This window comes from Triticum aestivum, chromosome 2D (genome assembly GCF_018294505.1).
Source record: "Triticum aestivum cultivar Chinese Spring chromosome 2D, IWGSC CS RefSeq v2.1, whole genome shotgun sequence".
Classification (NCBI taxonomy): domain Eukaryota; kingdom Viridiplantae; phylum Streptophyta; class Magnoliopsida; order Poales; family Poaceae; genus Triticum; species Triticum aestivum.
This window is the reverse complement of record NC_057799.1, coordinates 556,875,155-556,890,810: the sequence shown is the minus strand read 5'-3', so window position 1 is coordinate 556,890,810 and position 15,656 is coordinate 556,875,155. Positions and strand designations below refer to the sequence as shown.

The 15,656-nt window shown below is 53.5% G+C and overlaps 1 protein-coding gene across 1 annotated transcript; it reads right to left on the bottom strand.

Annotated features, from left to right (window-relative positions):
* Positions 1-9,562: 9,562 nt before the first annotated feature.
* LOC123054470 (receptor protein kinase-like protein ZAR1) lies at positions 9,563-15,266 on the bottom strand. The gene is made up of 2 exons (XM_044478250.1): positions 13,356-15,266; positions 9,563-10,512 (listed from the first exon to the last, which is right to left on the bottom strand). Exons 1-2 carry the CDS (start codon positions 14,896-14,898, stop codon positions 9,800-9,802), a joined length of 2,256 nt encoding a protein of 751 aa, XP_044334185.1. The 5' UTR covers positions 14,899-15,266; the 3' UTR covers positions 9,563-9,799.
* Between the last annotated feature and the right edge of the window lie 390 nt (positions 15,267-15,656).

Here is a 15,656-nt window from a genome sequence, read left to right as displayed (position 1 = left end):
GCCACCACCAATTTGTACAGCCACTCGGTAGTCTTCAAGCCAAGTGTCAGGCTTAGACTCATCGGTGAACTTGCTGACTCCAGTCGCCAACCTGAAGTTGCGAGGAATCACTGCGACCCTGATGGCTCTGCTGAAACACACGGGACCGGAAACGTGCACTCTACTGCCAGTCGGATAATCTCTGTCATGGCCTTCTCTGTGTGCTCTGTTCCTGTCAACCAGACCTTGAACGAGAATAGATCTCGCATCAAAGCCCGGCTCCCTTGTGTCGACTGGTACTCTTCGCTCGCCGCTGTGGGGGCGCTTGTCATCATGCCGCCAAGGCAAGTATGACCCACTCCTCGGAGGAGGCGTGGGCACTCCCCGACGGTCATCGTGGTCGAGTCGGTGATCATACTGCTCGCGGTTTCTGTACTGATCCTGCCGGTGCCCACGCCCCTCACGCCGCGGAGGCGATCTTGGGCTGTGAGCCGACTGGACTGTGTCTGCCATCACAGATCTACTATGAATCCTATTCCGCGACTGAGATACTGTTGTGTTCTGCTCGCCGGCTGCCCGGTGCAAAGCCCGGATCTGCATCAAACCTCTGCCAGCTTCTGACTGGGAAGGCTGAATTGACTCTGCTATTCGGGCCGCTGCTGTGAGATTTTGGATCGGAGTGCGGTATACCTGAGTTTGAGGCGGAAAAAGCTGCCGTCGACTGGATTCAGGGATCCGCTGCCGAGCATGCTAGTCGAGTGCATGCTGGAGGTTCCCCAGTCGAGTGCGCTCAGCCAAGTTGGCCAGGCGTGCCTCCTCCAAGGCCCGGACCTCGGGGGTTTCTCCAACGATAGGAGTGTGAAGTGCATCCATATTGCGGCGGCGAAGTTCTTCCCTCTGCTGCGAGGAAAGGGGCTCGGGGCGGTACTCCTTGTGAACGCGCGACGGATCGCCGCCGCCATTGCCACCATCGTCGCGGGGGAAGCCAGGAGGACTGCATGGTTTGTTGACCATCAAGACTTCCGCCGCAGGATCGCTGTTGTCGCACTCGGATGCGGTCTCGACGGAGCCAGTCGATAGGTCGAACAGGCCATAGAGATTTTCGTCGGGCTCGATTGCCGCAACTAGTGGGGTGGCCGACTGACGGGCCACCGCGTGTCTCACCCACCGCTGGAGCCGCGATCGACCGGAACGCTTGCGTCGGCGAACAGCGGGGAGCGAGGACACCACAGGAGCCGACCGATACTGGGTCGACGGCTGCCGGAGAAGGACGCACGCGCGAAAGTGCGTTGCCCCGTGGACAGGGAGCGCCTCGACGTCGAGTGGAGCCTCTTGAAGCCAGGCGGAGTCGTCGGCGACGAAGACGAGCGCGCCGAGACGGATCTCGCGGCCCTCACCTAATCCACCGCCGGAAACCATGATGATGGGAATCGGAAAAATCGCAACTTCACCAAAAATCGCTAAGACACCTGCCCCACGGTGGGCGCCAACTGTCGTGGATCTAAGACTGATAGTAGAATAGGGGGTAAGTATGAGGAGGCAAGATCCTAGCTATGGCGAAGTTGTACACACGAGTTTTACGAGTTTAGGCCCTTCGCAGAGGAAGTAATAGCCCTACGTCTCGGAGCCTAGAGGCGGTCGACTGAATTATGCGTGTGTGTGTTACAGGGGGTGCGAACCCTTGTGCCAGTGGAGGGGGTGGCTTATATAGAGTGCGCCAGGACCCCAGCCAGCCCATGTTACAAGGAGTTCAATGTACATAAAGAGGGAGCATTACAGGTAACATCCATAATAAAGTGATATAAATGATCATTAAGTCTATGAGTAACGCCTGACCGTTGCTGTGCAGTGACTTTGGATCTTCTGTTTGTCGAGTGGTTTCTGTTACGGTCGAGTGACATCGAATCTTCCGAGTGGAATGCTTCTGGTCAAGTGGATGTTGTTATCCTTTGAATACTTCTGACTTTAGGGAGATGTCCTAGGGGAGGGTGTCTAGGTCAGGCCTATGACCCTACCCTAGGTACATAGCTTCATCAGGACCCATCGGACGGGCCACCGTATTTCGCAAAAAAAACGTTTCCCCCCTGACTGCTAGGACCCACCAACTACATCTTCGCATGCAAGGAAGTGCCTGACAGTCGGGACCCACCTGGTCGAAACGTACGTAGCGTTGTCATTCTGGTGGTGAACGTGTATGTACATACTGGTTGATCGGTCTGTCTGCAGGCTGCGGCGATGAACCGTGGACGAGTAAGGAAGGGCACGTGTCATAGTAGAGTCGTGCACGTACAGCGGCCAGGGTGCAAGAAAGAAAATACAGCCACGTACGTACATACGGGCGGGGTCTCGAACACCTACTCATGCATACGTACGGCCAGGGATCGTGTACATGGCTGGGTCGGAACGGAGAAACTGCGTCGTCATCGTGCTCATGGGGAGGCAACGGAATGCGTCGTGTTCATCGGGAGGCAACGGAACGCGTGTTGTTCATCGGGAGCCAACTGGCTTGGACGGAACAGGCGATGGAAACAAGGCCTGGCGTACCGCAGAACGGAGGAACGGCCTACCGCAGAACGGAGGAACGGCCTTGTGTTCGACCGGCCACGGTCGAAATGGGATCCTGTTCATCGGGAGGGGTCCAGCGTACCGCAAAACAGAGGAAACGGACCTCCTACGGTCGAAACGGGGTCCTGTTGATCGGGAGGGGTGTGGCGTACTGCAAAATGGAGGAAACGGACTTGTGTTGGAGCGCTACGGTCGAAATGGGGGTCCTGTTGATCGTGAGGGGTATGGCGTACCGTAAAACGGGACTCCACGGGATACTGTTCATCTCCACCGTCGACCTCCTCCAGCCTCCACGGGCTACTGTTCATCCACCGTCGACCTCCTCCAGCCTCCACCTGCGACTGTTCATCCACGGGCTCCTGTTCATCCAGCCTCCACCGCGCGCTCCTCCACCGGCTACTGTCCAACCAGCCCTCTCCACGGGGTCCTATTCAACCACCCCTCCACGGGCTACTGTTCATCCAGCCCTCCACCGGCTACTGTTCAACCAGCCCTCCACCGGCTACTGTTCAACCAGCCCTCCACGGGGTCCTGTTCTTCCAGCCCTCCACGGGGTCCTGTTCATCCACCGGCTCGATCGATCGGGGTACTGTTCATCCAGCGGCAACGGCCTCTACTACCACGGGGTCCTGTTCATCCAACCCCCCACCGGGAACTATTCATCCAAACCCCGTCAACAACGCTCACTGTTCATCCAGGGAAGGAGGCAGCAGTGTTCGATCGGCTTCAGTTAGCAGCAGTAGCGAAGGAATCACTCAGGTCCAGTTAACAGCAAGGTATTGATCGATCTCTCGGGTTCAGTAACACGTAGCTTGCAGTGCAATCGCTCGGGTTCAGTTAGAGCCCAACGCCTTGCTCGGGTCCAGTTAGAGCCCAACGCCTCGCACACACACGCGTACGTACGAGAGAAACGCGCGTCGCTCGGCCCCCGACCACCCACCGTAACCGGGAACCCCCCGATATTTTCCTCGCCCTCGCTTCTACCATGGTTTTTTCCGTCATGGACGGCCCAAAGAATGTCATGCAATTGCGTCTCTGGCCCTCCCAGGACGAAAAGCCCATTTTCTGTCATGATTTTTTTGTCATAGAAGTAGGACCCCACCACATCTATGATGATACCGGATTTTGTCATGATTATCGTCATAGAAGTGTCATAAGTATGACAGGAAAAAATTTCGTTCGGCCCAACTGAGGTGGGCAGCTCGACGCAACGGGCTAGATGCGGAGACGGCTGATGAGGCCCGATGGCGGACGCAACTTGAGATCGGGGCGGCTCTCAAAGAACTCGCAGGCCGCCAAATCAGACCACGGCAACACGTGCATGAGGGCCGGGTCGGAACGGGCATCGTGATCCATGGCGAAGCCGAGGAGGCACATGCGCGTGGAGGACGCGAGGCGGTCTTGAAGCGATGAAGTGGGCAGCCGGCTTAAAAACAGCCAAAGTGGTGTATAGGTGGAGGGAGGCCGCGGAGATACCACGGAGGCGACTCAGAGGCAGGTCCGCTCTGGTGAAGGCAGAGACTCGGCGTGAAGTAAGCACGGTGGTTTGGCGTGTGGCGGTGACTCAGTCACGCCAGAGGAGTCCGGACTGCAGCCGAATCCGATTTTGGGCCGTATCTCCCTCTGCTTTTGGTCTTTACTTTTTTGCGTTGTTTTGATCCATCAAACATATAGATAGTCAATTCCCAAATAGTGTCCGATCCTTGTCTGATTCGGTAACTCGATCGGGACTTGACCTTGTATGTGTTGGCGAGTTGCGCCAATTGGACCTGGTAAATCCTTGCTGAACCAAACGGAGACTCTCACCCTTCGGGATCTTCTCTTATGATCTTGCGAAATGAACTGATGAACATCATCAATAAAAAAATTCTGATTTTGATCTTCTGAACTCCACGTTGATGTAGATCCTTCCAAGAACTGGCTTTTCTTCATCTGGAAGATTGCAAACTTCTAGAAACCCTAGGACAGATCCCTCCAAGGGCTCAACACCACCGTGCGAAGACCCCATGGTGGGCACCAACTGTCGTGGTTTTGTCATGGCAGATGTCCTAGTCTGAGGACTTAGTCGTGAGGCCAACACATCTAAGTGGTAGCTTGAACGGGGTTGAGCGGGACGAGAGATGCGAGAACTTACCCAGGTTCGGCCCCTCACGGTGGAGGTAAAAGCCTACATCCTGCTTGATTGATATTGATGATGATGACGATCTCTGTTACAAGGGTGGTGTTTCGCAACCTCTATCTCGAGAGCATCTACTTCAATGTTGTCTAAGACTCGTCTGTCTAAGCCTTGACTATCTTAACCGGTAAAAATTTGCCCCCTTGGGGTGCTCCGCCCCTCCTTATATAAGTTGAAGGGGGGGTTACATGTAGAGTCCTAGTAGGATTAGGACTTACCCTATTTCTGGCTTCTTCTTGCGGGTTTCTTAACCTTGGGCTTCTCTTTGTGGGTTTCTTAACGCCTGGGCTTCTTATCTCCAGGCGGCTCATTTTCGTGGCTAAGTATTGGCCGGGTTAAGAACTGTCTGCCGGGTTACAACTGTCTACCGGGTCAGGATCTGTCGGGTCAAGTCCAGAGATGACTTAACAGGGATTCTTAAGTCCAGAGATGACTTAACATCATGAGTCGGGTTAAACCGCGGGTAATTCCCCCAACACACCCCCTTGTCAGAGATAATATGGCCCAAGTACTCCAACTGTTTTTGAGCAAAGAAGCACTTGCTTTCCATAGCAAACAATTGGTGCTCTCTCAAGGTTTGTAACACTTATCTCAGATGTTCTATATGAGACTCCAAGTCCTCACTAAAAACCAAAATATCATCCATGAAAATGAGTACAAATCTTCTTGTACAATGTGCAAATATGGCATTCATAAGACACTGAAATGTAGCTAGTGCATTAGTGAGGCCAAAAGGCATCACCCTGAACTGAAATTGGTCATGATGAGTTTTAAATGCAGTCTTAGCTTCATCTTCTTCGACCATTCTAATCTGGTGGTAACCTGCCCTTAAATCTAGCTTAGTGAACCACTTCGCACCTGCCAGCTCATCCAACAACTCATCCACTACTGGCATTGGGAACTTGCTTTTGATTGTCAGCGAGTTGAGTCTTATGTAATCTACACAAAACCTCCAAGTCCCATCTTTCTTCTTCACTAACAGAACAGGAGAGGCAAAGTATGACATGCTTTGTTTTACCAGTACAGCAGCAATCATCTCAGACACTTGTTTTTCTATTTCATCCTTCTGTAAGGGAGAGTACCTATACGGTTTAGAGTTTACTGGAGCACTATCAGGCACGAGAGATATGGCATGATCATAGGCTTGATGGGGTGGTAGTGTCTGAGGATCCTGGAACACATCAACATATTCAGCAAGAACTTGTTTAATGCCATCAGGTGTATTTTGTCCCTCTCTCTCTCTCTGTCTCAGGTGTCAATAAGGCCATGGCCCACACATCATTTCCTTTAACACAATTTTCAATCTATTCAGCAGTTAACTCCTTGATATGTGTCACAGGTTTATCTTTCGTACCTTGCAAGTAATATTGTTACCATTGTGTTGGAACTGAATCCACTTTTCCTCCCAATCACATGTCATAGGCCCCCGTTGTTCCAGCCAATCCATGCCCAAAATAGCATCATAACCTCCCAATGGAACAATCTTCATGTCGGTAGTAAATGTATGTCCCTATATCCACCACTTTATCCCCTTGGTCTCCTGATCACACTGCATAAAGTCACCATTTGCTACCTTGACCTTCAAAGAAGTAGGAAGTTCAGTTGTAGGACATTGCAATCTCTTTGCCAGATGTTGGTCAACGAATGTATGAGAACTACCAGAATCAACTAGCAACAACATAACTTTATTTCCCACCATTGCTCTCATCTGAATAGTCTTTGGGTTTTCTGACCCAGACAAAGCATTGACAGACAAAAATGTAGCAGCCTCAGCTGCCTTCCACTGCTAAAGCATCTAGCATAGCATCCTCCAAGAACACCTGGTTTTCTGCTACAATTTATGTAGCTTTGATTTGTGCCTCATTTTTTTTGCAAACATGTCTAGGAGCATATTTATCCCCACAACTATAGCAAAGGCCATTTGCTCTGCGACAGTCCATCAGTTGCTTGGCTTTCCAAATTTCTCCAGCCGCAAACTGTGTCCTCTGCATCGGTTCTCTGTGTGGTTGTGGTTTGTATCCCCCATTCGTATTAAACCTGCCTTGTTGACTTCGATTCCTTTCCAGCACTGTCTCTTGCACCAACACATATTCAGCTGATGTGTTAACTATGAGAGGTAACTTAATTTCCACTGCTAATCTGATTTCCTCTTTCAATCCCGAGACAAACTATGTGACCAGAAGTGTGTCACTAACAGCTCCTTCATACAACCGGACCTGATATACCAATTGATTGAAATTGTTACGGTATTCCTGCACTGTTCCCATCTGTTTCAACACTAACAACTCTCTCATGTAGTCACGATGCATATTCAGATCAAACTCCTACAGTATAGTAGATGCAAACTAACTCCAGGACGAACAATAATCATACAATTTGTACGTCTCAGAGAAGCTAACATTACTTTAAAACTTTCAGGAATCTGATATAACTAAATATAGGCCTCACAATTGTCAAGCCAAATACGAACACCCTCCCCATCAAACTTTGGAAATTCCATTTTCGGCATCCATGGACGCCTCGACCCATGCTCATCAGACGAAGAGGAATACTGTGGGGGTGTGAGGTGCCTTGCCTGGATCCACGGGAGGAGGAGGATGGTCTTGTTTCTTTGATGTCGACCCTCTTACCTGTGCTGCTGCCGCCGTGGGTGAACTTGCAAAACACCCTGGCGTGGCCATCCTCTCGAACGCTAGCGGATTCCTTGAGCACTCGGGCCACATGAACCTCGTCCTGATGGATGTCCCCAAGCGAGCTCACACGTAGGTTTACCTTCAATTGGACCTGATCGAGCCGAGCCACCTGTTCCTCAAACTTGCTATCCAACCTGTCAATCCTCGCCCGAATTTCTACGATCCCCTCCACCTGCTCCTGTAGGAGGCACATCGCTGCAAATTCCTGCACCTCAAACGACCCCATCGCCTCTACTAGATGCCTCATCTGAGCGCTCGGCTTGAATGGCGCCGTCGCCACCCCCTCTGAATTCCGCTACGCCGATTTCAGATTTCTAGTCAATCGCTCGAGGGCAACCAACAAACCAATCGGTCGATGTTACAGCAGAATTTCAAGATTGCGGGATGCGATTCAGACTGATCTAGCTTTGAATACCACTTGTCATGTCCAATCTAGGATTTCTTTCTCAGATTTGAGTACAAGGGGAAAACCAGAGGAGGAAAGCTTGGGGAAGAAGAAGATACAGAGAGGGGTACAATGAGATAGAAAGGAAACATGAGCTAGTTCTATTACTCGCTGACTCTCTCTCATGCCAGGTCGAGTTTATATAATCACTCGTACAATACCTAATTCACTAACAACTACTTGGCCCAAGGCCCACTTGACTCAGCCAGCCCACTAGACCAAACATTAGTTCGAAACCCTTCTCTGTCACCTGTATCGATCATCTTCAGGACATTAGCTTCAGGTTCTGTAGGCGGCAGTACACCGGTACTGACACGTCTAGGGAGGGGAGGTAGTATGCTCCAGCCTAGAAACTCCAGGAAACTGCTCCAGAGAGGTGATTGGGAGGTGATCTTCTGCCTTCTCTTGACACCAGCGAAGCTGTGGGTTCTCGTCCTCTCCGTGTGTCGCTCCAGCGGAAGGGAACCCCGACATTTCTCTTCAGTAGGGAGATAGGCTAGGCATAGTTTTTTGTTAGAGGTGCCGCATCAATGGTGGAGATGGCGCCGAGCGGAATAATCTGCTTCTACTCTTTCTTCATCTCGGTGGCGTTCTAATGGGCGGCATCGAGGAGTAGGTGGCTCAGTTTTCTTGTCGGTCTTCAGATCCGGTGAGATTTGTGTCTGATGGTCGACACACGACGCTCTCCCGGGTGGCGTTGGCGTTGATTGTTGCAGTTGTGTTTGGTGTATTGCATTGGGGTGTGTGGATGGCGGCAGACAACGGTGTTCCTCTTCTTCGACCGCGTCGGATGAAGTTAACGGTGTTGAACCCCGACCGACATGCCAATAAGCCTTGGCCTTGTTGCTTGCATCGATTCGGTTCATCGGCCCGAAAAGCATCCTTATATGCGAAGGTGCTCCTCTAGATATGTGTATGATGGCAAATCCCCTCTTTTTTCAGTGTTGCCTCGGGACCGTGGAAGATGATGGTGGGCGACCTTTCAGCATGACACAAGATTCTGCCAGAGTGAAATTCTAGTTTTACTTCTTGTGCAGTCTTTGATGCAATATTACAACGCATTGTGTATGTCTCTTGTAGTGACACTGTGTGAACTTTTTTTAACCCGGTTTTCTAATGAAATGTATGTGGTTACTTCTAAAAGAAACTCCGGGCGGCCGCCCTTGCTCGCCCTAATGCAACCAATGTATGGGACTAGCTAGATGCCAGTTGACTATTTTTTTGTCAATCAATTTGTTTTAAGTCGCCAGATGTAAAACGAATGACATATCGCTTTCTTCAACCTCGTTCCCATCCCCCTGTTCATCTTTTTTCCCAAACCGCCCGAGGTACCACCGGTCCAACCGCATGCTACCGCCGCCCACAGCCGGCGGTGCTCCCGCGATTGCCTCGCCGCCCATCGCCATCCCTCTAACCCTGGCGAACCTCCATATTTTTCCGTCAAATCTGCAACCCCACAGCCCTAAAATAGATACCCAGCAAGCTTGCCACCCTAAGATAGACACCCAGCGAGCCTGCCTTCCAAAGATAGACCTAGATGGTGCTGCTTCTTCCGCGAGCCGACTCCTTTTTTCTCTTCGACCGCTGCTGCTTTCATCATGCAAAATCGACTAACCCAAATATCATTTTCAGGCGACTGACATTCAGCTAAACTGCGATGCATCGTGGTATGCATGCAAAGTTGCAAACCCAGTTTTTATGGAATGGACGCGGAAAAGTACACTTCTATATATGCTGTTGTATGATCACAAATCGTCAGTTTTGTCGGAACAAATAGCCAAGAAACCCCCAATTACAAAATAAATAAAAAAGAATATGAAGAGCTTGAGAGCCAGAGAGGAAGGAAAGCTCAAGAAAAGAAGACTTCCCAGACGAGCTTTGTCACGAACACATAACGTGGCAGCGTAAGCCAATGGCCGTACGTGCATGATGCATCCGTCCTCACGACCCGACCTTATCGAGGCTGTCGGCGACGGTCTTCATCTTGGGCCGGAGCTCCGGGTCGGCCTCGGTGCACGCCAGCGCGACGTGGAACGCGGCAACGATCTCCTTCTTGGGCAGCGCCGGCGCCTCCCGCAGCAGCGCCGGGTCCACCATCTCCGCCACCGGCCGCGCGTCCTCGAACCCGCGCCGCACCCACCGCACCGCCTCCGGCACCGCCTCGTGCTCCGCGCTCCCGGATCGGTCCGTCGTCGTCGTGGACGGCCCCGAGAAGGACGCGGACGTCGACGGCGACGCGTGGTCCGCCGGTCCCCGCCCCGTCAGCAGCTCCAGCAGGATCACCCCGAAGGAGAACACGTCCCACTTCTGCGCCGGCCGCGCCCCCGGCGCGCGCGCCTCGGGCGCCCGGTAGCCGCTCGCCTGCGCCGGCGCCTGCGGCTTCGTGTAGGGGATGGCGCCGCCGAGGAGGCTGCCCCCTGAGGACGGCGGCGCGCCGTCGGGGCCGCAGCCGGCGATGGCGAGCAGGCGGACGAGGCCGAAGTCGGCGACGCGGGGGGTGAAGTCGGCGTCCAGGAGGATGTTGGACGGCTTGACCTCGCCGTGGACGAACCGCCGGGTGCTGTTGCACTCGTGGAGGTACGCCAGGCCGCGCGCCGCGCCCTTGGCGATCTTCAGCCGCGCCGCCCACGACAGCACAGGTTCACCGGCGCGACCTGCAACGTGGACGCGGTAACTAAAAGTTAGCATGCATGTGTATATTGCTAACCAGAATTGGTGGGCATTGATTCTGAGTAAGAAACAAAAATGCTACAGACAGAATTAATGGCCATTTAATTAGTAGAGTGGCGTGTCCACATCACCAGAAATTAAAAAGCTTTGGTGCTTTGCACGGACACAAGCAGCCATGCCATGGCACTGTTCATGGACACTGACTGCATATGAGGAAGGGACTTGTGCAGTGAGCATTAATGGCCCACGTTGTGCCTGATTTGTCATGCACTTGACAATGGTACTAATTGTTGCCGCAAGCACATGGCTTCTCACAACACACAAACGAACCAACCATTGCTGCCTGCACACACACACACCAGTTATCATGGCGTCCTCACAAAGTTGTCAAGCTTTGTCCTATCAAGGCCCGAAAGCCACATAGAAAGGCAGCATCAACAGCAGCCTCAGCACTACGCTCATCATCGATCACCCAGTAATCAAAAGCGCTCGTTGATCATGCTCATGCATGCGCGTCGCCGAGGAAGGCGTGCCTCCGCGGTCTCAATTATCGCCTCTGCTTTTGGCTCGAGTGTCGCGTGGAAATCTTTTCCGTTCCGGGATCATATTTAGCCCTAGAAGATCATTCTGTTAGGCCGTGACAGTGACAAAGGTTCCAGGCCTAAAAAGTTCTCTTTTTCCTCCTTCCAGGCTCTGCACGCAGGAATCAGGATGGTGTAAAGGCATTCCTTTGCTCTTTCCCTCTTTGGTTTCTCAGTATTGTGCAAGTGCTGGTATGGAGGATACCTTAAAAATGACTTGATCCTGTGAGGTATTGGCCTGTAAAGTGTGCGTGTACACCATAAACAATACGTAGTTTTTGGTGCAGTATATTCAGTTACTGGCCGGCCCCAGCTTATGGCGCGACTCTTAGCTCTTAAGCTACGCTAAAAAAAGCTCTTAAGATACGCTAGCAACTCCCTTGGTTTTCAAGCAGAAAGCAACAGCTCGCTGCTGTCATTGGAGAGCACCTACGAGCCAAAACATGAGGCGAAAATGATTTTTTTTTTGCATGTCGCTGGAACCATCCATCCATCCGGTCGACAGCGGATGCCCGGCATGGATGGCAGAGTGTGGTCCATCTCCGTCCGGGCACACAGGTCGGTGCGGTGTTTGGAAGCTTTCGCTCTCGCCGCTTGTCATGCAGTGGATCGAATCGCCTGACCGGTCCGTCGTCCGTTAGGAAACTGTTGATGGGATGATGCCTCGGTCGCACGGCACGGCAGGTCGTTTGCCACCGAGAGCCGATCCCGGCCGACCGGGGATTTTCTACCAATCATACTTTACACTTGTTTCTACCCTCTGTCAATCTAGTCGAATTTTGAGACATTTGACCTGAATCCAACCACTTATAGTTTAAGTGGGATTTTACGGGGAGATCCTATAGATAGAACATGCCTCGTGACGGCATCTTCAAATCCTACCACTAAACCTCAAGGTGATATGTTACTAACAGACAAAGGACGCAAAGCTCTAAGACAAAGCCTTCAAAAAGAAATAGCCACTTGCATGTCAAAGTCGGTTGGCTCCCCAGACGTTAGATCCTGGCCTATAACCTTCAAAACATATCTTCAAACCAACAACTTCAAGAAGGTAAACATATGGGGACTTCGAAGCAGCCTTATCATGCGAGTTAGATCATGGGTTGTCATCTAGGAGTTATGTCTCTCACCATAGTCATTGTCCACCATTCTACCGTCATGCTCACATAGAATTTGGCAGGGCAAAGGAGAAATTACCGGAAGGGAAGACAACACCGCGTCGCTTCCGATCATTGTTGCACCGCCATCTCGCCGATGATTGCCGTTTGAGCCTAACAGTCACTGCCCTGAGATGCACCACCTACATGCCAATGCTCGCTCCGGCCCACGATGGAGCCAAAGTTGGCCTCGGTAGGGCCTGTCCGCAACGGTGAGGAAGAGGAGCATGGCACCTTACCCCAACCTCCTCACGAGACCGATCCGACGTCCGATGCACCGCACCGGACCCGCATGATTCGGCATGCCTCCCCGTCGTGAGCCGCACCAGTCCGCGCCCGCTGCCCCATCGATCAACACACTGGGGTATGTCGGATCTGCATGTCCCAGCCACCACACCATGCGAGCGCCATCGCCGATGTCAGAGTCCCCCTAAAGACGTCTGAGAGGGGCCGCACGCCGAGGTGCAACACGATTACGCTTGATCCACGCTCTGGCCACACGCCAAATCCACGCCCGGGGCACTGGTTGACCATGTGCAAACACCGGCTCGACCTTACACGCGTAGACATTGTTAGCTGCATGGGAAGGAAAATGCCCTGCTGCAGTTGCTGCCGCACGAGCTTTGCCTGACGACGACGAGTAGGGAGGGCGAAAGAGGAGGGTAAGGAGGGGCGGATGGGTGGGTGGGAGACGTCGAACTTTATTTGATGGTGTGTCACGGATTAAAATAAGGAGAAACCATACCCTAACTGTATGTTTTTTGTTTGGCAAAAGTTATGACTCTTCCATGAAATTCTTGCCATATGTCATCATTGGTTGTATAATTAGTGATCTAAAAGGTCTTATATTTTTACAGAGGGAGTATATCACATTTCAATGTTGTTGTCGTGCATTTAATACGTAATCAAGCAACATAAAAATAAAATTAAAACTAACACACACTCTATTAAGATGAGTTACTATTCTAGCGAGATTGGCTTCAAGTTATACTACCAGGAGCAGAGTCTTGTTCAAAGCGAAAGAGCAGTAAGCGAGTTGACCGGCGTGATATAAAAAAGAAAAAGTTGACCGGTGGTACTTTTACTTACCACGCAGCGCGGTGGCGAGGTTGCCGTTGCCGACGAAGTCGGTGACGACGAGCTTCTCGTCGGGTGACCAGTAGTAAGCGCGCAGCCGCACCACGTTGGGGTGCCGCACCCGCCCCATCGCCCGCGCCTCCGCCCTGAACTCCTTGCACCTCTCAGCGCCACCGCCGCCGCCGCCCAGCCGCCGGACGGCCACCGGCGTCGAGCCGTTGCCCACCACCACCTTGTACACGATCCCCTTCCCTCCCTTCCCCAGCACATACGCGGATGACCGGAGCAGCTCGTCCAGCTCCATCCGGAATCCCCGGTCGATCGCTACAAGCTCCCCGTCGGCGCCGCTGCACTTGCCGTCTCCTTCTTCCTCGTCGTCCGACGAGCCGTCCGCCCAGCCTCTGTCGCGGCGGCCCCAAATGCAGCCGCACAGCCCCTTGTTCCGATCATCATCGTCGTCGTCTTCTGCGATTGCACGGCCACGGCCGCGGCGGCCTTCCCTCCGGTCCTTGACTTTCCAGTATATGTACACCAGGATGATGCCGACGAGGGCGACGCCGGCGGCGTCGGCGACGGAGATGAGCGCTATGAGGCTTGATTTAATTGGCTGATGCTGGCTGTCGTTAGAGGCGGAGGCTGTTGATGAACTGGTGTTCTGTGGCGGCGGAGATTGCGTCGGCGGTGGGACGGCTCGGCAGGCAACTTGGAGCGGGAAGCCGCAGAGAGCGGGGTTGTTGAGGAACGCAGTTGGGCCCTGGCTGGCGAGGGAGCCCGTCTGCGGGATGGCGCCGGAGAGGTTGTTGAAGCGGAGGTCGAGAGTGACGGTCGCCGGGAGGCGGCCGAGCTCCGGCGGCACGATGCCGGAGAACTGGTTGTGCGAGAGGTTGAGCGTGCCGGAGAGCTTGGGGAGCTGGCCGAGGTCCGGCGGGATGGAGCCGTTGAAAGCGTTGGAGGAGAGGTCGAGCTGCTGCAGGCTGGACAACTCCGGCCAAACACCGGCGGGCACCTCGCCGGAGAAGGTGTTTCTGGAGACGATAAGACGCTGCAAGCTCCGGCAGTTCCGGAGGTCGAGCGGCAGCTCGCCGGAGAGCGAGTTCCTGGACACGTCGATGTTCTGCAGCCTCGGGAGGTCGCAGAGCGCCATGGGGAGCTTGCCGGTGAGCGCGTTGTTGTAGAGGAAGATGGAGTGGAGCGAGGAGGCGTTGGAGAGCGCGGGCGGGATGCCGCCGCTGAGGCGGTTGTCGTGGAGGTTGAGCCGGCGGAGGAAGAGCAGCGAGCCGAGCTCCGAGGGGATGTAGCCGGCCACGTTCTTGCCGGCGACGGCCAGGCCGACCACGCGCGGCTGCGACGAGATGTTGGCGCAGGTGACGCCGGGCCAGCGGCACGGGTCGGCGTCCGACTCGGACCACTTGGCGAGGACCGAGGCCGGGTCGTCGGTCACGGCCGCCTTGAAGGCCAGCAGCGCGAGGCCGTCGTCGGTGAGCGCGACGGCCGGCGCCGGCGGCAATGCGAGGAGCAGCAGCAGGAGGAGAATCGTGGTCGGGACTGTCCTCATGAGCAAAACAAACTCTTCTATCGTCTGTGTCAGCGTGTGTCTCTGGCTAACACTGACTGTCAGTGGCTACAGAGAGGTGCGGCAGCAGAGGTTAGGGGTTATAGAAACCGACAGATCTGCGGCAGCACTGCAGTTGGAATTGAGTGGACACCTTGGATTTCGAAGGCGTGCATGCGAGCGAGCTAGTGGTGATGGAATTTTTCTCCTTTTCGTTGGCATGCTAGTAGTGAGGAAGTGGTTATGTGTGGAAAGATGGTTAATGGTGGCTGTCTTCATTAGAGTGGGTAGGGCCCCGGATGTGGTAATGGAGCTCGTAGTAGCTGGAGAGAGACGTGTGGGGGAGGGGAGTACACGGGAAGCAAAGTTGTGTGTATGTGCGCTTCGTGGCTGGACTGTAGAGTATGATGAAGGACGTTGCGGTGAGCCAAAGACTGGAGGACGGCCAGGTAATCATTCCTGTGGGTATGGACTTTAGGTGGCCTGGTTGGTGAGGTGAGTGAGTGAGTGAGCGAGCTCTGTTCGTGCACTTGCCGTTTGCCATATGCATTCCACAATAGAAATAATATCTGCTTATGTCAGCGCCGCTCCAGAGCGTCAGAACCGCATTCATTCCCGCCCAGAGCGTATGCAACCTTTCACGTCGCACCGGTATTGAAGCGGTGTGCCGGCAGACAGTGTTGCCCGCGCCGCTTCCCATGCACGCGGCTGCTCCATGTTCAATCGACATCTCGTCGGTCCTCCTCCCTACATTAAACATG

Excerpts from the sequence above, each read along its gene's own strand:
- LOC123054470 (XM_044478250.1), bottom strand. The coding sequence starts at position 14,898 with ATGAGGACAGTCCCGACCACGATTCTCCTCCTGCTGCTGCTCCTCGCA. Across the intron at positions 10,513-13,355 it reads CCTCGCCACCGCGCTGCGTG|GTCGCGCCGGTGAACCTGTG; the intron begins GTAAGTAAAAGT and ends TCCACGTTGCAG.